We start from the raw sequence: 27,256 nt of genomic DNA on the forward strand, positions 1-27,256 counted from the left end.
ACCCCACATAGCTTTGGAAACCACTCTTGAAGGCAGCACAGAATGGTTGGTATTGTCATAAACATATTAGAGGTTTTATGCGGCAGTGAAAGCTGACTGTAATACATCAAATAATGGAATATTTTCTTTGAAGTGTGCACTGCACCGATTTCATAATGTTTCACTCCTTGGCAGCTGAAAACGATGGATTTGTCATCTGGTGACGGCCTGTACATTTTAGACTGTTGTCTCAAGCTGACTCTGATCAATCACAACAACTCACTACACACATAATGCTAAAATGCAGCTTGGTATGGCATGAGCAAGCCTTCAGCTTGTGCACTCCCAGCTCTCCTATTATCTCCCTGTCTTCCTGTCTAGTGCAAACTGTGATTTCCCAGTTTTCAGACACCACAAACTATGGTTTGTGCTACAGGAAGTCAGGCAGGAAATCTTGGCACCAAAGGGAAGGGGAGAAAACAGCCTGTAAGTCAACAGCTCATTCATGTAATGCCAAACTACGGCTTGCATAATGTATGAAGCAAGCTAAGGTCAACCCACAGTCAGGTCTCATGAATTCCTCCCAAAAACCAGTCAATTACTCAGGGAGGGTGCAAGTTTAGTAAGTTTGCGGAGTGCTCTAGGAATATGGTGTCTGTCCCAGCACTGCTCAGTCCTTCTGCCCCCTTCAGGCCACCGGCAGATGAATCCCTGAACTCTCCCCACCTTGGAACAAAAAAAATCAAACCTCTTAATCAAAAGCATCTCACCACTTCACAAATAACAAGGTGCTTCTTCTACAGTGTCCAAACATACTGGGATAAAACAGTTGTTGCTGCAGAAGGAAAAATGGTTAGGTAATACTGAGATGAACTTGAATGGTGATGATGATATGAATTCATTCTGCCATACACACTTAGGAAATGCCTTCACTTGCATGTCTCACCCTATTACTTCACATGAGAGGATGAGGCTCTGCCGCAGAGTCTTTTTTACTGAAGTGAGAATGGCTCAAGCACAAAGCAGCGTTTATGCTGTGGTGGCACCTACTTTGTAGAATTCCCTTCCTAAAAGAGAATAGTCAGGCTACTGCCTTGTGTCCCCTTCCACCATCAGGTGAACACTTTATCATCTTAATTTTCCAGAGGCTTTTCTTGACTGTTGACACCCGTTTTATAATTTATGAACAGTTTTAAGATTTAGTTTTTCCATTCAGTTGCAGTTGCCATTTTTAATATGCATTTTGACTTCTTTTTTTTAAGTGTGTTATTCTATCAGATTTTTACTCTGCCTACAATTCACTTTGTATGCTAACTGGAGCAGAAAAGTTTCTAAATAATATTAAAGTACTAATACTAATTGTTAATTATTATTATTATTATTACTACTTTCAGTGTATGTATATGTCAGTTCAAAGTTTTCATTTTTACCTGGTTCTCTTCTGGAACTGGCAAGGAAGTATCTGACTGCAGCTTAAGCACTTCAGGTCCACCAAACTGAAACACTTTGACAGCTCTCATCACATTTTTCCTAGCTGCCATGGCAACCTGAAAAATCACAGAGATAAAATACAGTATCTTAATCTCCACTGCCTGCTGTTTAGTCTGGATAAAGGAATGGATCTTATTGAGGAATAAAAGACTATTGGATTTGGAGGGCCACAATCTGAAGTGGGGATGGCATGGATATCTATGGTATGACAAAGTAAAAGTAAACGTAGACTTTAACAATCATTTTATAAGACGTTCTCTGTTGAAAATATGGAATAGATACAAACCAAGGTTTTATTCGAAAATACCATTATGTGTCTCAAGTCAAGAAGCGTTTTATAGAAGAGAAATGTCTGGAAAAGAGAAATGGTTAACTTATCAAGAACTATTAGAAAATGTACATGGAGAATACACAATGAAAGAGAGAGAACAATTGATAAAGGAAGGATATAGTTTTCATTGGTTTGCCTATTTACAATTGTTAGAAAGATATAAAATGGACAAGAAAATGTATGGGTTTGAAATAAGTAAATCTGATTTTGAAATAGGTTTGTATACAAATGATGAAAACATAATTGCAAAAATGTATAAACTTTTATTGAAAATGGATATGGAGGAAGAACAAGTAAAAGAGTGCATGGTAAAGTGGGCAAAAAATTTTGGTCATAACATACAAATGGATCAATGGGAAAATATGTGGAAAAAAGGCTTGAAATTTACATTATGTTATAATCTTAAAGAAAATTTTTATAAAATGATGTACCGTTGGTACATGACTCCAGAAAAGCTGTCAAAAATGTATAGTAATGTCTCTAATGTTTGTTGGAAATGTAAACAACAAGAAGGATCTTTTTATCATATGTGGTGGTCATGTAAAAAGGCGAAATTATTCTGGGCACAGATAGGTAGGAAGATGCAAAAAATTTTAAAGATAAATATTCAGTCAAAACCAGAATTTTTTTTACTGGGTTTTATGGATAAACAAATAGAAAAGAAATATGGAAGAATATTATTATATATGATTACGGCAGCAAGATTATTATATGCACAAAAGTGGAAAATGGAATCAATACCAACAATGGAAGAATGGCTACTGAAATTAATGGACTTAGTAGAAATGGATAAATTGACGTGTTTACTTAGAGAAAAATCGACAGATACATTCCTTAAGGATTGGAAGCCTCTCTTAGACTTTTTGTCGAAAGATCAAAATAAAATGATGATACTGGGATTTGATGATTAATTAAGACAGCTTATGGAGAAAAGGGATTCTGTATGTACATATTAAGGGACAGGTTTGATGTATATTATATACTTATAGCTGATCTGTGACAAATCGGAAGTCAACCATTTTATTTTTATTTTTTGTTGTAGTATTGTTATGTTTTTTCTTACTTTGTTTTGTTTGTTTTTTGGAAAAATTTGAATAAAAACTATATAAAAAAAAAAAAAAAGTTTTAGCCTGGGGAAGCAACCGATAAGAGGCAATATGATAGCCACCTTCAAAGATGATTGACCATCTGTGTTTTCTATTGCTCCAGGAGGCAGGACCCAAAATATTCAAATGCTAAAAGGATTTAGACTAAATATTAGGGAAAACTTCCTGGTAGTAGAAACTGTATGACAATGGAACAGGATGGCTCATAAGGTTGCTAGGAATCACAGGTGGGGAATGCCGTTGCATTCACATTCTGCTTGTGGGCTTACTTACAGGCTTCCCATGGATGTCTGGTTGGACACTATGAGAACAGAGTGCTGGACTAGATGGGCCATTGGTCTGATACAGCAGGACTCCTTCTATGTTTTTAATGTGATGAAATCTCCTTCGTTAAAGGTTTTTAAGCAGAGGCCGGACAAGCATGTACTCACAGATGTATATGAAGATGCAGTTCAGCCTTTTCCCAAAGTAACTGGGGTAGCTATCTACTGGAAATTCAGTGTCAAGATTTCATTTTGATTTTTTAGTGGCTATGAAATGCAATAGTGGCCACCTGACTACGAAAGAATAAGCCTTTATATGAAAATAGGGGTGTCACACACACGCACACAGCGCCCCATTTTCATTTACGAGATGTTGAAGTATGTTGCCTTTCCTTTACTACCAAACACCACCTACATCTATTAGTGTTAATATCTACATTTCAACAGCTACCAGCATTAACCTTTGTATCCTTCAAAAGCAGTAGTATTTAGATGTGAATAATTTTTAACTTTGAGTTCTGTGGACATAACAAAGGTCATCTTTTGGGTGGAAAAAAATTAAGCCTAGAAAAGAAAAATAATTTGGCTAGAAATAACGTGAGGCAGTGAGCATAAAAAATATTTTTCCCCACATCCCAAAAATTTCTATTTCATACTTAAGAACATAAGAGCCTGCTGGATCAGGCCAGAGGCCCATCTAGGCCAGCATCCTGTTCTTACAGTGGCCAACTAGATGACCACAGGAAGTCCGCAAGCAGGACTTGAGCGCACCAGCACTCTCCCCTCCTGCGGTTCCAGTAACTGGCATTCAAACATACACCAACTCCAAGGGTGGAGGCAGAACACAGCCATCATGGCTAGTAACCACTGATAGCCTTATCCTCCATGAATCTGTCTAATCCTCTTTTAAAGCCATCCAACTTGATGGCATCACTGCCTCTTATGGGAGCGAATTCCATATGCACTGTGTAAAATAGTACATCCTTTTTTCTGTCCTGCATCTTCCAACATTCAGCTTAACTGGATATCTACATGTTCTTGTCTTATGAGAGAGAAAAACTTCACTCTATCCACTTTTTCCATGCCATGCATAATTTGATACACTTGTATCATGTTGCTGCTTACTTGCCTTTCCTCTAAACTAAAAAGCCCCAAATGTTGTAACCTTCCCTCAGACAGGAGTTGCTCCACACCCCTAATTATTTTGGTTGAGCTTTTCCAGCTCTACAATATCCTTTTTGAGGTCTCATTCCCGGCAAATCACTTCCAGATCAAACTTCCATGAGCGTTTCAGCTCCATTTCAGCTGAACAACTAGGGTAGCCTACTTCAGATGTTCAGAAATCAGTCGCTTACTCTCAGAGTAGTCTTTAGGATCTCATATTTTAAACATCACTTTCTAGGCTTGTTGCGTCTGAATTCCAGACGGTCAAACTGGCACAATTTGGCAACATTTCTGAAGCTATTAAAAGTTTGTAAATGCCAAATAATACTAAATATGTGCCTTTTCTAAAATAAATCCAGTAGTTTCAACACTTTTAATTATAGTCTTCAAGTTGTAGCCAAGTTTATTTATTTATTTATTTTATTTATTTATTGGATTTATTAGTCGCCCATCTGGGAGGATATCCAACCACTCTGGGCGACGTACAATCAGAAGTATAAAATTACAATGAACAATAGACATAAAGACATTAATACATTAAAATCACCACCAATAACTGCAGAGCGCACAGAACCTAATTTTAAGTTGTTCTGAGTTTATGGCTAACTTTAACTTATTTAAACTGTATCCCTGTTGTACCTTGCTTGGAAAGTTAAAAAATTGCAGCTCTCAACTACCAGAATTTTCAAGCTACTCCTGAACCTCAGATTGCAAAGTAACATCACGTGAGGCTTATTTTAGAAAATACAACCAGTCTTCAGAATATTTTATTTCAAGGGTGTTTAATCCTATATTTTTTAAAAAAACAGCAGATCACATTTCTGGCATATCTTTTAAAAAGTCTTAAATTGGGATTTAAATAGCTTTCCTGATGCTTTGTATACTTTTCTTAATAGCAAGCTCAAGAGCTTCTCCCATCCCCCCAATGATTTTTTGGTAGACAGCTGTGCTTTTACCAGCTGGAAAGCATTTCTGTTGAACTTCTGCCCATTTTTTTTTAAAAAAGGATATAGGTGCCCTATTAGGCAGAGTAGAACCATATCCAAGAGGGGCAGCCACTGACTAATCCCAATTCTACACGCTGTGTAGACTGAGGCTTGGGGTCATATTTTTCATGTTGCATCCAGAGGTATTCTTAGGCAGGAGCAGGAGAGGAGGCGTGCCCAAAGCCTAAGATCTTATGCCCTTTTTCCTCCCTACCTTTTAAAAAACATTTACCTAGAAACATCTAAACTAGCATATGCAATTTTAATGCATATCTGTCATGGAAGTCTTTCTATGTAACAGCCTCCCACTCTTGCATCACACAAAAAGGTCTCAGGCTGTAATAAAATGCCACTCTCTTACTGATGAGCTACTTTATCAGAGGCAGGAATGAGAGAGGGCCCCAAATTATCAGAACAGATTGCAAGTAAGGATATCATTTTTTAGTGGAAAGGGTATGTTTTAAATATGCACCTCTCTGCAAATACGTGGGTTGAATAGCTGACTAACAGCCGGGATGTCTGTGTTTTTAAAACCGGTGGTGGTGTGTGCGCCACCCTTAATAATGCAATTACCATCGTCTGTACGTTTATGCATTTCTTTTCCTTCTGACTTCACTGTTTACACAAACACATGCCCCGCTAGGATAGCATTTTATGCATCCGATAAAGTGGACTGTAGTTTATACCATAGCAAATATGTTAGTCTCTCAAGGTGCTGCAAGAGAGTGTCACCGTTACCTCCCTGGAAAGTGTTGCGACCAGAAAGTTTAGCCCAGCAGGGAGGACCGAACTAGATTCTATCTCCACAAAGTGCAAGTTTTCTACTTCTATTCTGCTGCGTGTGTAGATCCACCCTAAGTCTTTCTTGCCACCCACGAACCCCGTTTTTACAGCACTCACCCTCTTGCTACAGAACGACGTGACTATACGCCCAACAAAACTAGCACTGAGAATGTTCTATCACAGCAACCCCCACCCACGCCTGTGGCGTCTACACACTTGCGCAGCGTGTCTCTTCCGGTTCACACGAAGAAGCGATCTTCTCCAAGTCCCGAGACTCGTGCGCAAGCGCTGGCAGCAACTTCGCAACCGTTTCCTGCCAAAGCGTCGCCCAAGGTAGAGCAGTAGAGCGCGGCTACTCTCTGCGTCTTCTTCCACGTGAGACGTCTGATCAGCCGTTTTACCCAGCAGCGCTATTCACGACCTATGCTCCTGTCCTGAGCAATGAAGAAGCAGCTGTTCAGTGGGACGTCCCAGGCATTAGACAGCCGCCGGGCACCCCGCTAGTGTTCACGTTTGTTCAAAAAGCAAAAAGTCCTACTGCTTTGAATGGGGTTTACTGCTCAGTAGGCGTGCACAGCGTTAAGGCTCCGGCCCTGTACTGATTACTCAGAAGTTATTTCTCGTCGTTAAGCCAAGCACAGGAAGGGCTTCAGAGTTAAGGTTCAATCCAATGCCTTCTTACTTGGGAGTGACCCCAGCCGAAATCATTGGGCCTTACTTCTGAGTAGACTTGCATGCGATCGCGCTGTTTGTTTCTTCGGGTTTTGGATTCCCCCACCTGCCTACTACGCCGTGGAGTGTCAAGCAGTGTCCCTCGGAAACTCCACATCCGGCTCCGCACATAAGAACCGGTCCTCGATGGAGAGTAAAGCTCGGCATCTAGTCCAGCATTCTATTTTCCAATAGCAGCTCTAGGAAGTTGCTGGGGTATGTGCACCCCTTACTGTTCATCTCTTCTCTTGAGTCACCCTCCTGCCGATAAAGAACGGGCACTTGACCGAGCTGGGAGTCTAGCGCAGTTAATCTACAGTCTTATGGGATAATAACTCCCGTTGAACTCAATGGGATCGATCGGGTTGCATGGCTGCAATGTTATGCATACTTTGTGGAGATTCACAGTGCAATCCTAGCCATTTCTACTCAGAAGCAACTGCTATTGAAACCAATGGGTCTTACTTCCAGATAATGGGGGGAGAGGTTGGATCGCAGCCTAAAGCTCGCTGAACTCCGTAGAATCGTGCAGCTGAATACATGTATAGCGCTTGGGTAGCAAATTTGTCCCTGACGGCTTACCGTTAGACTAAGATGGCGGCGCTCATAGAGAGGTTAGGGTGAGGGCCGCCATTGTTGCCGCCTGGAAAGAGAAGGGAGGGAAGGCGGGGATGGGGAAAAGCCGTCACCGATGGCTGATTTTAAGCGCTGGAAGGAACAGCGGCTGTCGCGCGCGGACGGGAGCCGGAAGGGCAGCGTAGACGAGCCCATCGCGGGGATTGTGCAGCTTCTCAATGGCTACGACTGTTTCTGCACCACCAGCTCGTGCTCCGGGCGCGTGGTTGTCCTCGAGCAGCCGCCTCTTCCTCCCACCGCCGAGGTAAACCCAGGTGACGTTCAGTCTCCCTCCGGTTCATCCAAACAGAACAATGGGGAGCTCCTCTCCTCCTTCCCGAAATTGGGCGGCTTTCTCCAGCCCGATGTCTTCCAGAGGCTACTGCAGCTGGGCATTTATGTTATGTAGATCTGTAAACACCCTGGATATTTTTCATGAGTAAACCTTAGGGACGGTGTAAAAGACGGAACGGAACGGAACAGGCAGGAACGAGCCCTTTACAGTATAAAAGAAATTGATGCCAAAAACACTGGGATGTGTTAGAGGCACTTGAGAACAACATTGAGGAACAAAAACCATTCCGATAGGATTTTTATTAATCCTTTAACAACCAAAATGCCCTCTGGAATGGAATGAAACAGCCTGGAACGGCAACTCCCCAGCGAGCCAGACCTCCCAAATTCACCAGTCCCACATGACTACATGGGATGCATGCAATAAGACACAAAACTTCCACGAAAACCACGTTCTGATACCCGTTCCAGGCTATAATATGCTTTTACGTAAAACAGCCCGGAACGGCGACTCCCCAGTGAGCCAGACCTCCCAAATTCACCAGTCCCACATGACTACATGGGATGCATGCAATAAGACACAAAACTTCCACGAAAACCACGTTCCGATACCCGTTCCAGGCTATAATACGTTTTTACATAAAACAGCCCGGAACGGTGACTTCCCAATGAGCCAGACCTACCAAATTCACCAACCACACATGTTGCTACCTCTCCTTTTGTTGGGAAATGGGAGATAACACAGTGACCCAGGAACCTCTGGGGTGATCAGCAATACCCTTTCTTGCTGTTTGTAGGTCCACGAAGCAGCACTTTTGGTGCTGCTACCAGGTTGCAAATGGCTGGTGAATTGGGGAGAGAGAGAAAGAGAGATGGGAGGGGCAAGTTGGCTGGCTTTTACTCATGGCTTTTCTGCTGTAGGTAATGAGAGAAGACACTACTTGCTGCCACTGAGCCACCTCCACAGTATAAATATAGCATACCTGGGCTGCTGCCTTTTTGGTCTGAAAAAAGAAGGAATCATCCTGTCTCTGCAGAGACCAGCAGATCTTATAGGGCCCCTAGTGGGAAGAAGAGTAAACTGCAGCTATTCTCTAGCACCAAAAGCTATCTGTAGTTGCATTCAATACCAGTATAGCTTACTACAAAAACCTTGCTAGGAAAGAAAAACAACAATGTACTATATTGTTTTCACACACATACCTCATTAATCATTACTAGAGCTGCCAACTAAGTAATAATATTTATTGGAGCAATTTGTTTTGCAGTTAAATTTGCATACTATCAACATTTCATTCAGGATGTTTTGTGTAGATCACTGTATAATTTATAAATAAGCACTACCGCTTGTTGGAATGAAAGGTCATCTTTAATATATATTGCAGTAACATAAGAGAAACAAAGTATTCACAAAAATACAGAAGTGTGCCCTTAACTTTCAGCAGTACCAATTTAAATTTGACATCAAATGAAATTTGTCTCTGTTGTTAAATTAACTGAAGTTATATTTGGCTATATACCATTGAAAACAATTGGAGTGCATAGCACAAATCTTTGCTTGTGTGTATGCAAGTGAAAGTGGTTGCTGTGAAAGCTTGTGGCCCAGAGCATTGACTCATACAGTTACGCATGACTGGTGCATTTGATTGACTTAGCTGGTTCAGATATTCTGGACTCTGTTCAGAAAGATGTATTATTGCATGGAATGTGGCTTCTGTGGAAGTTTTGTGTCTTATTGCATGCATCCCATGCAGTCATGTGGGACTGGTGAATTTGGGAGGTCTGGCTCATTGGGAAGTCGCCGTTCTGGGCTGTTTTACGTAAAAGCGTATTATAGCCCGGAATGGGTATCGGAACGTGGTTTTCGTGGGGGTTTTGTGTCTTATTGCATGCATCCCATGTAGTCATGTGGGACTGGTGAATTAGGGAGGTCTGGCTCGCTGGGAAGTTGCCATTCCGGGCTGTTTCATTCCGTTCCGGAGGGCATTTTGGTTGTTAAAGGGTTAATAAAATCCTATCGGAATGGTTTTTGTTCCTCAATGTTGTTCTCAAGTGTCTCTAACGCATCCCAGTGTTTTTGGCATCAATTTCTTTTATAAAGGGCCCGTTCCAGCCTGTTCTATTCCGTTCCGTCTTTTACACCGTCCCTAAACTTTAGCCCCTCATAGACCCGAGCTGCACCCCTGTGCATTCTGATTTAGAAGTAAAAAAATATAAAGAGTCTAGTGACGCCTTGAAGCTTAACACATTTATTATGTCATAAGTCTGCTTCGTCAGACTGCACTTCATGAAAACGGTAATAATAAACGTGTTAGTTTGTAAGTACCATAAAACACTTCAATGCTTTTGCTGTAAAAGGCTAACACAGCTACTCCTTTGGAAATCTTTAGATAGTAAAAGGCCTCTTTAGTGCAACTTAACTTCTGACCCTGAGTAGTATTAGCCAATAGGAAGTCCAGAGATGCAGCTTTTTCTACCTATCCCAATCCCGCCACTAGAAGTTATGACTACTGGGCATCTCTTCTCCCCAAATTTCTTTATCTCCCCATGGACCAATCAGCCTCTTTCAGACTTATTCTGCATTTTTGTGGACAGCTTTCCCTTCCCCTTGTACAAGATAAAAAGGGAATTAGACAAATACATAGAGGATTAGGCTACCATCAGAATCTACTGGCCATGATGGCTATGTTCTGCCTCCATTGTTGGAGACAGTATGCCCCTGAATGTTAGTTGCTGAGACTCTCAAACTGAGAGAGGGTTGTTGCACTCAGGTCCTGCTTATGGTCTTCCCATAGGCATCTGGCTGGCCATTGTACTTTGCCTGTCAGTCTAGTTTTTCTTTCTTCACCTCAAATGGGGTGGGAAATTTCTTATGGGAAGTGTTCTGAATTTTGTGTTCTGTTTGTTGTGTCTAGAGATTTGTGAAACATTTTCCCCTCCCACTAGGATACCACAGGCTTTGAGATAAAGAAGCAAAATTGTACCTGGCTCATGGTGACCCATCAAATATGTACAATAGAAGATGTGGTAAGTGTACTATGCCAGGATGAATTCTTTACGCATACTTTTAAAATGCTTGTCATTTGCACACTGTCAGTAAGTCCCAGAATTTGTATAACTCATTTTAAATACTAGCTTTCTGATGCCTTTTTTATTTAAGGGGATTATTTAAGCTTCACCATCAAAAGTTTCACTCATTTTGATTGGTTACAATTATCTTGGACTCAAGTAAACCTCAAGTAATCTTAATCAGTAATGATTTGACTTCTTTAAAAGTTTTTACTTTTTGCTAGTGACTTCTGTTGCCAGAGTTGAACTCGTTTTAAAGCAGCTATAGTGAGAGATATTTCACTGGAATTGAGAGTTGCATGCTTCAAAAGGAATATTAAAAAATCACTTTATAAGTTTATAAGTCTTTTGAGGATTTAGTTGACAAGTACTGTAGAAAATTCTAGTATCTACCAGGTGAGGGCAGACTTACCGTAGCTAATATGGAACATTCTCACCAAAATATACTGTAACTGCTGTAGAATTGTTCTTCTAGATTTTTCATATCCGGCTAATAGAACAGTGAGGATGAAAGTATGAGAGATCTTTAACAACATCTATAAATGTTAAAAAAAGAGGAGTACTACCAAGTTTTTAAAGAAGACATTTGATTCCATTGTTGCTGTACATCTGTTTATAACAGTTGCACTGTAGATATGATGTATATTGAAATTACTTGTAGGTCTTTGCATTAGAAAGGGTTTAGCCTTTTGTTCACAGATAAGAAAATGCAACATTTTATGTTGATGCTTAAGTTGACAAATTTGAGCCACTGTAATTTGTCATGAATGATTATTGTAAGCCTTTTACTATCATACAAAGAGTATAATTGCTACCTGTCTAATGTGGGATTTCTAAGAACACAGTTCTTATGGATCGGTAGATATATTGCCTCCCTGGGCTCCTAATCAGAGAAAGGGTGGGATATAAATCCAATAAATAAATAATGGTCAAAGCATGTAGATCTGATTGATCTCTAGAAGGAAGTCTGTAGTTACAGTAATTAAATACATAAATATATTTCTCTGATAACTTTTTCAAAATACCACATGGCAAAACACTATTATTATGCTTTAATGAAAAGTGGATATTTCTGAGATGTGAAAACAGATTTGTTTCAGCCTCAGCAGTATATAATTACAGTTCTAGAAGTTATGCTTTCATATTTGTTGATTGAGAGCCTGATCCTACACCCACTGGGAATTTGGCAGGTGGCTTTTGTGGAAGAAAGGCTGGAGTGTGCATTTTGAAGATATTATAGGAAATTATTTTCAGTATTTTAATATTAAAAGTTGAGCCTTTTGCAGAAAATTAGTGATCTAGAAGCTATAAGGTAACAATATCCTTCAATCACAATGCATATTTCAAAAGAAAGGCCGGGGATGGAACTGGCAATCCCACCCCATTTATATGGTCCGCTTAGTAAACGTCGCAAGATGTCACCCTAAGAGTCGGAAACGACTCGCACTACAAGTGCAGGGACACCTTTACCGTTTTTAAATTTGCAAATCTCTGTAGATTTAGCCAAAGAAACTATAAGGGTGTGTGAAGGAGGAACAGCAGGTACTTTTATTGAGGTATTCACTATAGCAGCTCTGATATACAAAAGTTCCTTTTTAAAATGAACTGTCTGTTGAAGCTGGTCTCTTTGTCTGGTGATGCTACTTCTCTGGCAAATACTTTGTTTGTTTAAAGAAAGCTCTAGCTATATCTGGGGCTCCTCCCCCATACCTGCATATATCTTTTTTGGATCAGTGCCTTAGGGAGGTGAATAATTAGTGCATGATCACCATATTTTATGTATTTCCTTGTTCCAGGATAGGAGATTAATCCTTTCACTGTAACTGCTGTGTTCGACTTACCTGTGAAAACTGCAAAAATATCTATACCGCAAGATGTATGAGAGTCTGTAATTAGAGTAAATTTCCAACTACACTGGCACCTTCATCATTAGGGTGTTTTGTCTGGAATATTATTTAAGAGCATAGGCTAACTGATTTTACATAAGCCTCTTTCCAATCATTAGTTGAGTGGAAGACAGTTCATGCCATTTATCTTTCTTCTCCCCCCTGTGCCCACCTGATAACCCTCTCTAGAGAGTCAGGAAGAGCCTCCTGAACAGTGGGGGCTGTGTCATATGGGGCTGCAGAAATTTTGATCCAGGAAGCTCCCCCGACCCTATGATGCAGGTTTTCAAGGGTCCTGGAGGTATCACAGGGGAGGGGGAGAAGAGAAAAATCAGTTGTGTAAGTTGCCTTCTACTTGCACAACCGTCATATACAAATCCGTATTTTTCGTTCAAGAGGTTAGTATATAATTTCATGAATTGGTAAAGTACCCACTCCTATTTTTAGTTCTCTAGCGCTTAGCTGAAAGAGCATGAAGAAGAAATGTTGAATCCTTATACCATGCAGTATGGTAAAACAGCCTAGAGCTGGGGGTGACAACTACCTTAGTAAGCCCCTCTGGGAGCCTTTTCCGCTAACAAGTGGATAAAAATGCTTTTAATTAATTATTGAATATGACTAATTAGTAATGGAGGCTTAGTCTTTATAAGTAGAGGAAGTTGATGTGCCTAGCTTGAATCTATAGGACCTAGAATATTTAGAAAGATTAAAAAAATAAGATGCTATATGATTTCTCATATTTTAAAGATATGTACATGTTACCGATAGCTGGATTTTGCTTTGGTTTGTAATTATTTTAATTTAATATATTCATTTGTTTCACTATGCCAATATCATCTGAATTTTGTGAGACCTGCTACAGATCAATTATTACTCTTGGCTCATAAATATAGCTGAAAACCTTGCTTAAATTAAGATCAGATTATTTATTTTGGACATGCAGAGAAATAGAGAAACTTTGAACTATGGAGGCAAGAACTTCTGAAGAGTACAAATTTCCATGTGATGCCACTGGCCATGATCCAAAAATGGTAACTTAGTAACAGTACAAAGTATATACTGTATTATAGATTCCCTACTGATGGGAAACTGCATCCTAGTTGGAGCTTCTTCCTGCTTCCTATAGTAGCGAAATTGACTAGAGAAGTTCAAGAGCTTCTGTGCTAGTCAGTGTCTTTCTGAAATATGTGGGGGAAGAGAAAATATTCCTGCATGGAGGCATTGCTGACCAGGAGAAGTTGCCTTGTACTGCTCTCTCTCTCTCTCCCCCCCCCTCATTTTAATATGCATATCAGATTCTTACTTTTTAAAAACGTTTCAATTGGAGGGGAATGTTAGTTTTTTGATTATCCAATGTGTTCCTGTGTTTTCATACCAACATTTACCCAGTTCTGTTGTGGCCTTGCTGACGTTGCTGCTAGAATGAGGTTTTTAAGCCACTGACTGAGACCTTTGGCGAAACTTTAAAAATAAGTGTGTGACTGTGGACAGTGACAGCCGTACGATGCTGTCTCCAGCTCTCTAAAATGTTATAATCTATATACAGCCTTTAGAAGGTCAAATCCCAGTAGAATGTGTAGTTGTAACTGTTGTGCTGAGGACAATAAACCAAGCAGAGCATGTAAGTAGTACAAGTTGAATCAGCTTCTGTTGTGTTTTTAGATGCTAAATAGGCTGGTGATTTTTAATTGTTTGTTCACAGATGTAGCACTAACATTAACGTATTGTGGATCTTCTAGCTTACAGCCTTACAGGAAGCTACAGATGATGCCATATTCAAATTTGAACCATTTGTTCTTCATGTGCAGTGTGAAGAGCTGCAAGATGCGCAACTTCTGGTAAAGTGAAGTATTGTTGTACTTAAATTCCATACTTGCTACAGAAGGAACAGTTTGCTCTTAATGAAGTTCTCACACCTATGAGTATTCCCTTAAGCATTCTGTATTTAATAACTACAACTATGAAAATATGATGAGGAAAATGGGTTTTATATTATTTCTGCAGATGTGATACTCATACATGAAATTATGGTTTGGTTAAAAACTATGGCAAAGCTCCCATTGATTTTGGAATGTGAATTTCAGAAATGCAGTCCTGCATGACTGGTAACTTGTTTTGTCCGGTAGCCTGTACCGGGGCTTATTCTAATTAAGACAATGACCATGTATCTTCCAGGAATGATTGCAGGCTCCTTTCTATTATTGTGGTTCACATCAGCAAGAAATGCTACCTTTGGCTTTTCCTAACTTTTTGTCAGGCTGAATGTAACATGGTCACAATCTGGTAAAATGCTTACTGGAGAAGCTTACTGCTTTACTTTTCCCAAATGGCAACTCTCTGTCTGTGCCATATTGCAAGCTGCTTTGACAACTTCAGGTTTCTTCAAAAGTAGCCTTTCGCGGTGTGGTGCTTAGGAGGAAAAGACACTCTTTCAGGCATTAAAGCAGAAGTAAGGAATCTTTCTCTGGCCTCTGTTCCCTTCTCGACAATCTTCCAGGGGCCACATGCCACTGGTGTGCAGGGCCAAAGGCAAAAATGGGCAGAGCAACACATGTAAATTTTACCTTTCTTTGGTAGGTTAGTTTTATATATACTCACACATCCCTGTCTGTCCTCCATGCAGGCAAACAAGAATTCAAGGACACAGTCCAACCAGAGAAAAGAAGGTGCAAGATAGGGCCAGTGAGGGGTGCGGCCTGGGGAGAGGGTGTGTGGCTGAGGAGATGATGTAGCCTAGGGAGAGTCTGCAGGGCCTCATTTGGCCACTGGGCCTGAGATTTCCCACTCCTGATCTAAAGAAGTGCTTGAATTGCCTGTAATACATACAGGCATACCCCGCTTAAAGTTGCTTCACTTAAAGTCGCCTCGCTATAAAGTACTTGCTCCATACTCCACCATACCCCACTTTAACATACGCACTTTGCAATAACGGACACTTAATGGCATGACGCCACTGCCATCTAGTGGCGATTGCAGTGCAGTACATGCATAGATAATTGGTTCATTTTAAGTACATTTTCACTTTACATACACGCTCCGGTCCCATTGCGTATGTTAAAGCGGGGTATGCCTGTATAATACTTTCTGTTTCATAACGTATTTCCATGCTGCTGTTAAGCCCTCTGCTATTGAATTGAAATGATATGCATTTTATAATTGCATACTATTTGCAGTACTTTCTTCTGCCCTAAACTCCTGGAATAATTCAAAGCTGAAACAACTGTTTATATTTCGATGTAATTTAACAAGTAATTTGAAATGAGTAGCCATGTTTCTCAAAGCATGTAGAATTGAAATCAATATTTGACAGACTACTTAGTTTCACTGTTGCAGATCTTTCCAAGACTGTAGCTTGTCGCAGTATATAGATCAGCCTTTCCCAATCTTTGGGACCCCAGATGTTGCTGGAACACAATTCCCATCATTCCTGGCCATTGACCATGCTGGCTGGGGCTGATGGGAGTCGTAGTCCAACAACATCTTGGGACCCAAAAGTTGGGAAAAGCTGATCTAGATGAAGCATATAGTTTACTATGGCGGTTTGCTCTTATCTTTACAGCACAAGGTGGCTATAGAAGCTGGATTCCGGAACTCTGGTATAACTGTTGGCCAAAAAGGAAAAATTATGATGGTATGTTCTGTGTTCGTGTATTGCCTATGGGGGGCATGCACAACTGCTGTTGGGATCACAACCTGATTGGAATTACATGGAGGCATCAGTGGTATGAACCAGCAACTCCACATGGATACTGCATATGTGGCCGATCCTCAGGCTCCATGATGACAGGGGCACTTTTTCGAGCCACTGATATCATAGATATCAAGATGGCCATGAGTGCAGGATCCATTAGAATGTTGCAGCTCTGATGATAATGCTGAAGAGAATAAACCAAGCAGAGTTTATCAGTAGGACAAGTTTCAGAGATGCATTTTTAATTAGCAGGCTGAATCAGCTTCTACCCAACTTGAGGTTCCTCCAAATAATCATGGTCAGATTTTGAGTGCAGTCGCAGTCCCAACCTTTCCCCAAAGGTGATTATATAGTGGCCACCACACATGTGACCATGTGTTAACTTTTATCCACTTGTGTGAACCATTTAACATACATTGTACATTGTGGCAGAAATATGCAGTGCCTCCCTTCGCCATTTCATTCCTCCTCCTCCTCCTCCTTCTGCTTCTTGAATTTGCCTGTCCTGAAGCTGTTATTGATGCCTCAGATTCAATAAAAGATGGTAAAGTTTGAGATTTTGGTTTTGATTCACTGTAGGCTGTCCGAAGCACCCATTGCTTAGAAGTTCCCCTAAGCCAGAAAGGAAAACTGATGGTCAGTGAGGAATATGTTGACTTTGTGATTCAAGTTGCTAATCAGAAGATGGAAGAAAACCTGAAAAGAATTGACAGGTTTGTTAACAATATATATATCTAGTATACAGCCATCTTGTTTAAAATATTGTGGCCAGAAAAGAGAAAAATATCTAGGTAAGCTACATATGATAAGCTGGATAGAAAGCTAAAATTAACTCAATGTGACATAAAAGTTTAATTTGTTAATATGGAATTTTGTCCCTATGGACAAAAGTTATTAAGGCGGAGTTTCCCAAAGTCCCCTGGGGTCAGTGGGACTGTGCAGGGCCTGACTAAAGACCTAGGGGCCAAAAGGGGGTTGAAAAGGGCCTTGGGGGTGGAAAAGAAGTTTTTAGGTATAGTGTAAAAAAATTAATTAGGAACTATGAATCTCAGAAATAAATGGGATGAGCATGTACAGGGTATACCTCCCTTGCCAATGAGGAACCTCTGTATTTAATAAGATGATTCCACAATACAATGGTATTTCTTATTTTTTTACATTTTATGATCCCTAGTAATACTGATTGATTATTAATAAATGCTGATTATGTATTGATATTTCTTGGTTTTATTTCATTTACATTCCTAAAAATTTGGGTTGGGGTCGATGATAACTTTATCAGCTCATCAAGGGGACAAGGAACTCAAACATTTTGGAAACTCTGGATTCAATGTAGGGGTTTCGTAAACCTTGAGGTGCCCAATACTGAGACTGTTCCCCTCATGGAGCTACAATTCTCAGTGGTTTAACAGTCAATCCCACTTCTCAGGGAACTCTGGGAATTGTAGCTTTGTGAGGGGAATATGAGTCTTCTAATTCTTCTCAGCCCCCTTAATGAACTAAAGTCCCCAGGATTCTTTGGGGGAATCCATGACTGTTTAAAGTGGTATTATCGTGCTGTAAATGTATAGTGCAGGTGGGGCCTCTGTAGCTAGTGTTCCCAAACTGCAACTTCTGGATTATTAAGAGCCAAGCAAAAGGATACATAAATTTCTAGCAGACCTTGAAGAAACATAAATCCATGCTCTGTTTTCAGGTTTTACAGCTCTCTACAGTTTGCTTTGGAAAACAGAGACCGTTCCAGTAGCTCAACTCTCGAGGAGAAAGAAGAGAATAATACCATGGACTCGTACAGAAGAAAAAAAAAATCTAAAGGAGCCAAGAAGGATGATGAATGTACTTCTCCTGGGAAAATTAGAGGGTTAGAAAGTGAAGATGAGACAGAAAGCAATCTTAATATTTTTCACTAAAATGTGCTGCAAATAATTGTGCAAAGTAAATACACCCACATTATGTTTGTATAATGTTTATTTTGTATTGCTCTTTGTGAGAGCTTAGCAGATAGCTTATTGTGCTCTAGAAAGTAGCAGGTTCTTCTTATTATTATTATTATTTATTAAATTTTTATACCGCCCGACTAGCAATAGCTCTCTGGGCGGTGAACAACAGAAATACAATAAAATCACACAATATAATACAACAAAGCATATAAAAAACAATCTAAGAACAGTTACAACGCATTTAAAACTAAATAACTTAAATTAAAATGCCTCAGAGAAGAGGAAGGTTTTAACTTGGCGCCGACAGGATAACAATGTCGGGGCCAAGCGCACCTCCTCGGGGAGACTATTCCACAATTCGGGGCCACCACTGAGAAGGCCCTAGATCTTGTCACCACCCTCCGGGCCTCCCTATAAGTCGGAACCCGGAGGAGGGCCTTCGTAGTAGACCGTAGTGTACGGGTCGGTTCATATCGGGAGAGGCGTTCCGACAGGTATCGTGGTCCCGCGCCGTATAAGGCTTTATAGGTTAATACCAACACTTTGAATCTGGCCCGGAAGCATATTAACATAGGTTACTGTGGATATTAAGTTACTGGCAGAGTAATGAAATGCCACAAAAAGTCAGTGAGTATGGAAAAAATGGGCATTAATACTGGAAACAACTTGTTCTTCATTTTTAATACAAAATATGCAGTATTCCAAACAACTAATACTTCACCACCATAGGTTTCTGTATTTGCTGTTCCTATTTGAAAATGTAATTTGAAATGCTTAAATACTGATCTAAAAACAGTTAATATACTTATGTTGTTAAATATCTTTTTCACTAGTAGGGATAACTGAGACTATAAGTGCCCTTCTAAGAGCAAAAGCTTTCAAATGAACAAATTCATCCTTGATGATGTTACTGAAACAAATAATTGTAAGAAGTATTAAGCTTAGCCACATCAGTTATTTATAGATGTTTCATTCCTTCCTACACTAAATGAGTAAACCTTTTTCAAAACAAAATAAAAAAAATTAGATAGTGACATCTCTAGTTGGAAATCACATTTTCCTTCATCTTTTGGTGGGTTCACATAATAGAGTCTTACTAAAGAGTAGGGGTGATATCCAACAAAGTTGATCGATGTGAGCAATGACATCCACTTGTGCAGTGAAACTTCTCTCCCCAGGCACCCCCCTCAATCTGTTCTAGAGCAGACTGGGGAATGCAGAAAGGGAAAGTTCCGTTGTGCAAGTGGAAGTCCTTGTGTGAACGGGACTGCTTTGTTAGATACAACCCTTTATGTTCCTGAATACTATTATGCTCATTGCTTTTAAGTTTTTAGATGGGTGTGTCTGACTAAAAATACTGTTTAAATCGACAATCAGGGAATGTTGGGTTTTAGCCTATAAACAGTCATTGCTTTTTCAAATAGCCAGAAAACTCTCTTGCACGAGAACAGCCAAGAGCTAAATGGACAATTGAGGCAAAGGGAATTGACAGTCCTGAGGAAAAGTGAATGTTCTCTTACTAGTTCATTCATTACTTTATTTAGTGGTATGATTTCAAAATTCACACCAGGGCAGGCATAAATTGTTCCACAGTAGAGTTTGTTTTTGAATCCGTCCTCAACTGAACTAATTTAAACATCCTTTAAATTCTGGAATTAAGATCTAACCTTTAGCTCAGTCTTTGTTTCTTCAATGCAAGTTCCCGATAGAAAGATACTTAAAATGACATGTAGATACATTTATTTGAAAGGAAGTCCCATTGGTTTCAGTGGAGCTTACTTCTAATGAAGGATGTTTAGCACCTCAATAGGCTTTTCAACCATTTTCTGCACACTTTCCAACATATAGGTGTGAATCAGGAAGGATAATGGCAGAATCAGCCCTTGAGCATCCAATCTTTGGACTGATTTCCCAAGGTTTGTCTGGCGTATCCATTTTACGTCATCAGTGCAGCACTACATAACTCATTTCGCTGACACCACTGCAGTTCATGCATATTCAATTAACAATTTCTAGGTACCTGGATCCTGGTTTGTAGTGTAGAAATATATAACATTTGTAAAGTCTGTAATAAAAGCATAGATGTGACCATTCACAGCAGGTTTCAGAGGAGTTAGTTGATCTCAGTTTAGTAATGAAACTTTTTGCTCAAAAATACATTTCTCTATAAGGATTCAATGTATGTTTTTTTAAGTGACACTTTTAAGAGGCTCACTTTTCCAGCCAGTTTCAATGTCTAGATCCTCTCTGTTTTAAAAGATTTATACGGTGATTTGTTTCTTTATTATTAAGCTATGCTATCTAGAGCAAGTGAACTGGTGGCCTTCCAGAAGTTGTTGACGTCCCATCAGCCTCAGTCAGGGGTCAGGGATTATAGGAGCTGCAGTCCAACAACATTTGGAGGTTCATGGGTTAGCCACCCTGGTCTAGGGATTAGATGAACACCAAAAGGACATGACTCCTAATAACAAACTCATGGGAAGAGTGCTGAGAAGATTGTAGCCTAAATGGGCCGCTGAAAAACAAGAAGGTAGTATCTGCATGCTTGAGGGAATTCCAAGATTTCCATAAGTACTAAAAACAAACAACACTAAAACCAACAACACCAAGAGGGCAAAACGTGCCAAAAGCAGTCAGATGAGGACGCCATGCTGAGTGCAGTAACAGTTGGAAAAGAAAATCAAAACATGGGGGTGAGTGGGAAATGTCTTTCTTAATGGCTGACTACAACTCAGCAGGAGGTTTAAGAGAGCGGCTACACTGCAACATTTTGTTGCAGGTCCCACTTTATGTATATATTTCATAGAGAAATCACTCATATGTTCAGGGTAGATATGATGCTACTCAAAATTACCTTAGTTTAATGTTCTTCTAATTGATACACTTTCACTTTCCTGAAAGTATTCCCCCCTCCCCTCCCCAGCTTTCCTTTGCAGTTCAGTGAACAGCAATTAGCCATCCTGCTGCTTCCCATGAACTCATTTCAAAACAAAATCTTACAAAACCTATAGTCCTGAACTCAGAAATGCTCGCTTAACAATCCTATTTAGTTTTGATACACAAAACGCTCAGAGAATCCAAACTTTAAAGTCAGAAACAGGAGGGAAAAATCCAGACCCCTGTTGGGCTTTTTTCTGTCAGTATTCTCATAATTTGTTGAAATTAATTAAAAATCAGTCATCTTCACAGAGTACCTATAATCCTATTACTGACCTTGCTCCATACTCTGACCTCCATTTTCTGCAGTTTAAAAGTTTTTAAAAATCCCTGGCTGATTTTTAATTAAGAAAATTAACATTGGAGTCTATGATAGTGCAAGCATGCTCAGTAAGAACCAGCTGTCAATGTTTTAAACACCAAACTAACAGCTGTTTGGCTTGGCTAATCAGAGTCATCTTGGATTTACATTTGGGTGGGAGATTACAGATGTCTGCTGTAGGATAAAAAGGTGGGGGGAAACCCTGAAAGATACTGATGCTATTAACAATGTTTTCCTTTTGGAAAGGAAAGGGGCTTTCCCTCTGCCCAATGGCCATCCCCCCAATCTCCTCCCCTCCTCCCTTCCCACCTCCTCCCCCTCCCCCTCCCTGCTTCTCCACCAGATAGTTTCACCTATCCTAAGTATGATTGCACAAAAGGAAATCCCATTGAACTCAATAAGCATGCAAATGGTCAAACCTGCCGTCCCCTCCTCCTCCTATCCCCTCCTGCCCCTCCCCTTTCACCTTCCTTCTCTCTCCTTCCATCTTCCCTCCTCCACCCTGCCCTCCCCACTCCTCTATTCACTCACTCCTGTCTCCTCTCTGGTCAGTGTCACCTATCCCAGTGGTTCCCAACCTGGGGGCCAGGACCCCCAGGGGGGCCATGAAGTAATCCAGAGGGGGCCATGAACAGTAAAGAAATGAATTATTTATTAATTTTTTAAAAAAAGTCTTCACTCCCTCTACACTGTCAGCTTTCCACTGCCGCTGCAGATGACACCTCCCCCTTGCTCCAAACAAGAGGGGAGGCCTTTTCTGAAGCTCCAGAGCATCTTTCAGGTGCACTAAGGGTAGGCATCTGCCTATAAAATACATGGCAGATGCCAAAGGAGGCTGAGGGTGGAGCTACCAAGAAGAAGAGGTGATTACTATCACTGATTCCCATCATTCACCTTTTGTGAAGGCTGCAAAGAAAGGCTGCTTTCCCCCTTCCTTCCTGGTAGCCAGCCTGCCTCCCTGGGGGGAGGGGGTCACAAAAAAATTTCAGCTTATAAAGGGGGTCCCGTGCTCATAAAGGTTGGGAACCACTGACCTATCCTAAGCATGATTCCATGGGAGTAAATCTCACTGAACTCAATAAGCATGCAAATGATCAATCCATTCTCAGCAAACTTGCACAGGATCCCATTTCTTTCCTCCCAGATTAAAAAGCAGAGAAATTCACTAATAGTCAAAAAACCCTTGCGGTTTAAGAACGTACATATAGAAGAACACACAACAACATACAAAAAATGTATGTTTGGAGATGCAGTCCTGATTGCAGAGGTTGCCACCACTCAGCATATGCTCAGAGGCACATGTTAACAAATACTTCCAAACTACACAGGAAGTGGATTAGATTGTGAAACTCCAACTCAAATTGTGTTTGCATTTTTTCTAATTTGTAGGGCAGTACAATATCTCTGAGAGGAGGTCAGGTCTCCTGTTTCCCTGCTGCATTCACTATAGCTGCCCAATTCCCCTGCTTTTTAAAGTTTGATAGACTTTTAGGCTATAGGTACATTACCAGTAATGATTTGAAACGAATGCTGATGAAAGTTAAAGAGGAAAGCACAAAAGCAGGACTGCAGCTCAATGTCAAAAAGACTAAAGTAATGACAACAGAAGATTTATGTAACTTTAAAGTTGACAATGAGGAAATTGAGCATGTCAAGGATTATCAATACCTTGGCACAGTCATTAACCAAAATGGAGACAATAGTCAAGAAATCAGAAGAAGGTTAGGACTGGGGAGGGCAGCTGTGAGAGAACTAGAAAAGGTCCTCATATGCAAAGATGTATCACTGAACACCAAAGTCAGGATCATTCATGCCATGGTATTCCCAATCTCTATGTACTGATGTGAAAGTTGGACAGTGAAAAAAGTGGATAAGAGAAAAATCAACTCATGGTGCTGGAGGAGAGCTTTGCGCATACCATGGACTGTGAAAAAGACAAATAATTGGGTGTTAGAACAAATTAAACCAGAACTGTCACTAGAAGCTAAAATGATGGAACTGAGGTTATCATACTTTGGACACATCGTGAGAAGACATGATTCACTAGAAAAGACAATAATGCTGGGAGAAACAGCAGGGAGTAGAAAAAGAGGAAGGCCAAACAAGAGATGGATTGATTCCATAGAGGAAGCCACAGACCTGAACTTACAAGATCTGAACAGAGTGGTTCATGACAGATGCTCTTGGAGGTCGCTGATTCATAGGGCCGCCATAAGTCATAATCGACTTGAAGGCACATAACAACAAACAACAATAGGTACATTCTTAAACCGCAAGACTATTAGTGAATATTTGACTTATATTTGTAATGTTTGCTTTTAATATTTTGTGATATTGTTAAATGCTTTAATCTAGCTTGTAAACAGCTTTGAATTTTTTTGCCTTAAAATTAAGTGGTAGTATATATATAATTCCAGTTAATTCAAAGGTGCCCATCATAACAAAGAAATGTGAATACTTACAGAACAGTACATAGACAAATATTTTGTGACTGCTGTGTGAGAGTGTGTTCTTAAAAACAGCATACTTTATTGTTGCAAACTACATAATACATACAAAATGTACAATATTAATAAAATGATTTTTTTGTAGGAAGAAGGGACTATCTTCCCAATTTTTAATAAATAATTCCTCAGCACAATTGTGTTTTTAAATGAGTTCAGCAATTGCAGCAGCTATCTGCTTGAGCAGAAGACAAGCAGTTGTGATGAAGGCTGCAGTCCTGTCCATCAGACTATGATGTACTGTAGAATTCTTAGTATGTAGTATTTCCTTTTTTAAAAAGGTTTTATAGCATGCCACCAGGTGGCAGTATGCAACATATAGTCAGCAGGGAGACCCGCATTCCAATTTTATACATGAAATGGGGGGGGGGAGGGAGAGAGAAAGAGTTTGGTAATTTTTAAAATAAATGATAGCTTCTTAGATTTTTGTGAGAAAGTATTTTCTCAAACAGCTCATTCAGAATGCTCTGAAATTGATGCTCTAACAGCATTTGGGGTGATAAATAGACTGTCTGAAGAAAATGGAAAGGCTTAAATGCTATATTGTCATTAGGAATGTGCAAGTTAAATATGACCGTGTATGCATTGGATTAGACAAAACATAACCCAGGTTAAACCAGCATGGTTAGACCAGCATGTTTAAACTGTAAAAGAAACCATGGACTTTTTGACGACTAAATAGAAATCTGATTGGTACAATTCTGTCTATATTTATCCAGAAGTAAGCCCCATGGAGTTCAGTGGGACGTACTCCCAGGTGCGTCCATATAGGATTGCAGCCTTCGATATACTGTGTTTCAAATCACCTTTGTTTACAGGAAAATTCACTGGAAAAAGTTTTTTTGAGGGGTGGGGAATCGATATTTTATATAAATGACTGGACGATACATGCAGTGGGAGCTTTGCACAAGAACAGCTTGTTCCATGCTCACAAAACCACACTGGATCCCATCATGTCCAGAGTTGGGAGGGAAAACCCCTATAACCCAGTGCAGGCTGTCACCATGCAAGATCAAATGAAGAAAAGAACTGAGGAGGTTTGCAAGTCAGTATTACTGCCACTACTACTACTACTACTACTACTACTACTACTACCAAGAATAATAAAAAGGTTGAAAGCTGGTACTACTACAAGTGACAATGATGGTGATGCTAAATAAGTTTCTAAACCAGTGTTACTACTATTAATTATAATATAGATTTGTACGCTAATAATAATAATAATAAGTAGTAGCAGTAGTAGTGTTCTCTTATATTGCAGTGTTAGTGTAGATGGCACTTTACAGAATATAAGAGGGTAGGTTCCTGGCTGGCAAAACTTCCAGTGAATTTTGACGTAGGGGAAACAATAAAGGATGGTCAGTGAATACAGAGTTAAACAGAGAAGCAGTATCCTGTTGTTACAGTTCTAGGTGCTTGAGTTGAGTTACAGTATGGCATGGATACCAGGGGGCTGTGCCAAAGGCTTCATGGAGAAGCGGTTGGAAAGAAGGAAGACAGGTATGGTAGCCATCCACTTCTGGATCTGGATGCACATCCCCATCAAATTATTTTGTGCGATAGAAATCATGTGCAGTGTTCCTTTTCCTATGGCTGTCTCTGGATCAAGTCTTTTCCCACTGAGATCATTTTAACTGGAGATGCCGAGGGCTGAACCTAGGACCTCTTGCAAGCAAAGCAGATGCTGTGCCGCTGGGCCATGCCCCGGCTCTCCATACTGTGGTTGTTCTTTCTCTTTGGGTGAAAACAAAACTGATATAGGTAGCGGTACACACCGGCGCTGTTTTGATCCACATGCTCCCTGAAAAACCACGGCTGGAGATCAGAGGGCCTTCAAGAGTGGCATACAATGTGCTCAGGAGAATGCAGCTGGGGGGAGAACCTTCTCTGTGATGTGTGGAACTGTTTTGTACTCAAGTATGGGGCGTTGGATCCCCTCAGTCACCTAAACAAGTTATGGTACACCCACCTTATTTCTAATAACCTAACGCTCTTAATACTAAGAATATTCATCAAGAGCACACAGCAGCTGAACGTTCTGTGTAGAGCAAGTAAATGGACACAGTCTTGCCCATAATCTCAAGCAGAAAAGACACTTCATGAACATAAGGGTGAGAGAGGAGCTGAGCCAAGGTATAGGAGGAGAGGGCAAATCAGCTCAGTTGTGGGGGGGACATACATGTGAGGGAAGCAAGTGATACGTTTTTGAAGGTGGGCACCAGTGTTATAAAATGAGTTATAAAATGTTATCTCGATAGAATACTCTTGAGTTATTGCTGCCAACTTGTGTTGGACTTTTAGTTCTGGATATTTCATGTTTCTCTTGTGGTGAAATGTGTGTTTTAAAAAGGCCTGTGCTGGTACTTAATTTGTAATGATCTTTTGCATCAGAGTGTATGTCAATCACCAGTTCAAGAGAAGTGGCCATCTAGGAGTTAGCCAGCATCAAAGGCTGGCACAATAAAAAATGTAAATGTACTGCCTTCAAGTCGATTCCAACTTAAGGTGACCCTATGAATAGGGTTTTCATGAGGCTGAGAGGCAGTGACTGAACCAAGCAATCACAAAATGATTTTAAAAAATAGTCTAGACCACTGAATGAAAAACAACATTGCCAGTCATTAGCTGGAGTGACTGGAAACTGACTGGTAAGTTTTAGAATAGAAAATGTGTTTTAAATCCCCAACATTCAGACTTTAGTTCTTTGCATTGTTGAGATACCAACTTACATTATCAGTTTGCACTTCTGGGTGGTATAGAAACTACACCAGGGGGGATGAAATTTCAGGGAAACCACAAATTTCCCAAGATGTGCAAGAGAAATGTAGCAAATATCTACATACAAGTGAAGATCCACCAACAACATGTTATATCTTTAAAAATCACTTAATGTTTGTGATTTTTATTTGAAAATTTAAAAATATATATTCAGCTTTACAGTTATACCACGGAGGAAAAGATATATGGAATTAGTGTATTTGAGCTGGATCTGTTTGTGATTTTTTAAAATTTTAAGATATGTTTTCTTTATGATTTCATAGCTTTGGAGGGAGCTGCCACAAGAGCTGAAACAACTGTGAAAATAAATTTGAAGTTGCACATAAAAATGCACGATTTTGTACATCAAAATAAAGTTTTTAAATTTAACATGATGTTTTTATATCAGGTTCGCTGAGGAAGTACT

The 27,256-nt window shown here is 40.0% G+C and overlaps 2 protein-coding genes across 4 annotated transcripts in view; one reads left to right on the forward strand and one right to left on the reverse strand.

The window, feature by feature from the left end:
* Nucleotides 1-8,508, reverse strand: part of CRYZ (crystallin zeta) — a 26,007-nt gene extending 17,499 nt beyond the window's left edge. The window contains exons 1-2 of one of the 3 annotated variants that reach the window (XM_061633436.1): nucleotides 8,407-8,508; nucleotides 1,410-1,526 (exon numbers count right to left, since the gene is read on the reverse strand). In XM_061633436.1, the coding sequence (XP_061489420.1) occupies nucleotides 1,410-1,520 (111 nt within the window). In that variant the 5' untranslated portion in view covers nucleotides 1,521-1,526; nucleotides 8,407-8,508. Of the gene's footprint in view, nucleotides 1-1,409; nucleotides 1,527-6,220; nucleotides 6,511-8,406 lie in introns of those variants that run through there. The other 2 variants (XM_061633437.1, XM_061633434.1) reach the window with 2 other exon arrangements.
* TYW3 (tRNA-yW synthesizing protein 3 homolog) lies at nucleotides 6,351-20,501 on the forward strand. The gene is made up of 6 exons (XM_061633438.1): nucleotides 6,351-7,694; nucleotides 10,670-10,750; nucleotides 14,418-14,516; nucleotides 16,238-16,309; nucleotides 16,949-17,082; nucleotides 18,066-20,501. The coding sequence occupies exons 1-6, from the start codon at nucleotides 7,506-7,508 to the stop codon at nucleotides 18,277-18,279; spliced, it is 789 nt and encodes a 262-aa protein (XP_061489422.1). The 5' UTR covers nucleotides 6,351-7,505; the 3' UTR covers nucleotides 18,280-20,501.
* The last annotated feature ends 6,755 nt before the right edge of the window (nucleotides 20,502-27,256 follow it).

The sequence above is a fragment of the Rhineura floridana genome, chromosome 6, assembly GCF_030035675.1.
Source record: "Rhineura floridana isolate rRhiFlo1 chromosome 6, rRhiFlo1.hap2, whole genome shotgun sequence".
NCBI lineage: Eukaryota > Metazoa > Chordata > Lepidosauria > Squamata > Rhineuridae > Rhineura > Rhineura floridana.

Bases quoted from the DNA above. Each gene is read 5' to 3' on its own strand.
- TYW3 (XM_061633438.1), top strand. From the start codon at position 7,506: ATGGCTGATTTTAAGCGCTGGAAGGAACAGCGGCTGTCGCGCGCGGAC. The intron at 14,517-16,237 runs GTAAAGTGAAGT...TTATCTTTACAG, and splicing joins TGCAAGATGCGCAACTTCTG to CACAAGGTGGCTATAGAAGC. The intron at 17,083-18,065 runs GTTTGTTAACAA...CTCTGTTTTCAG, and splicing joins AACCTGAAAAGAATTGACAG to GTTTTACAGCTCTCTACAGT.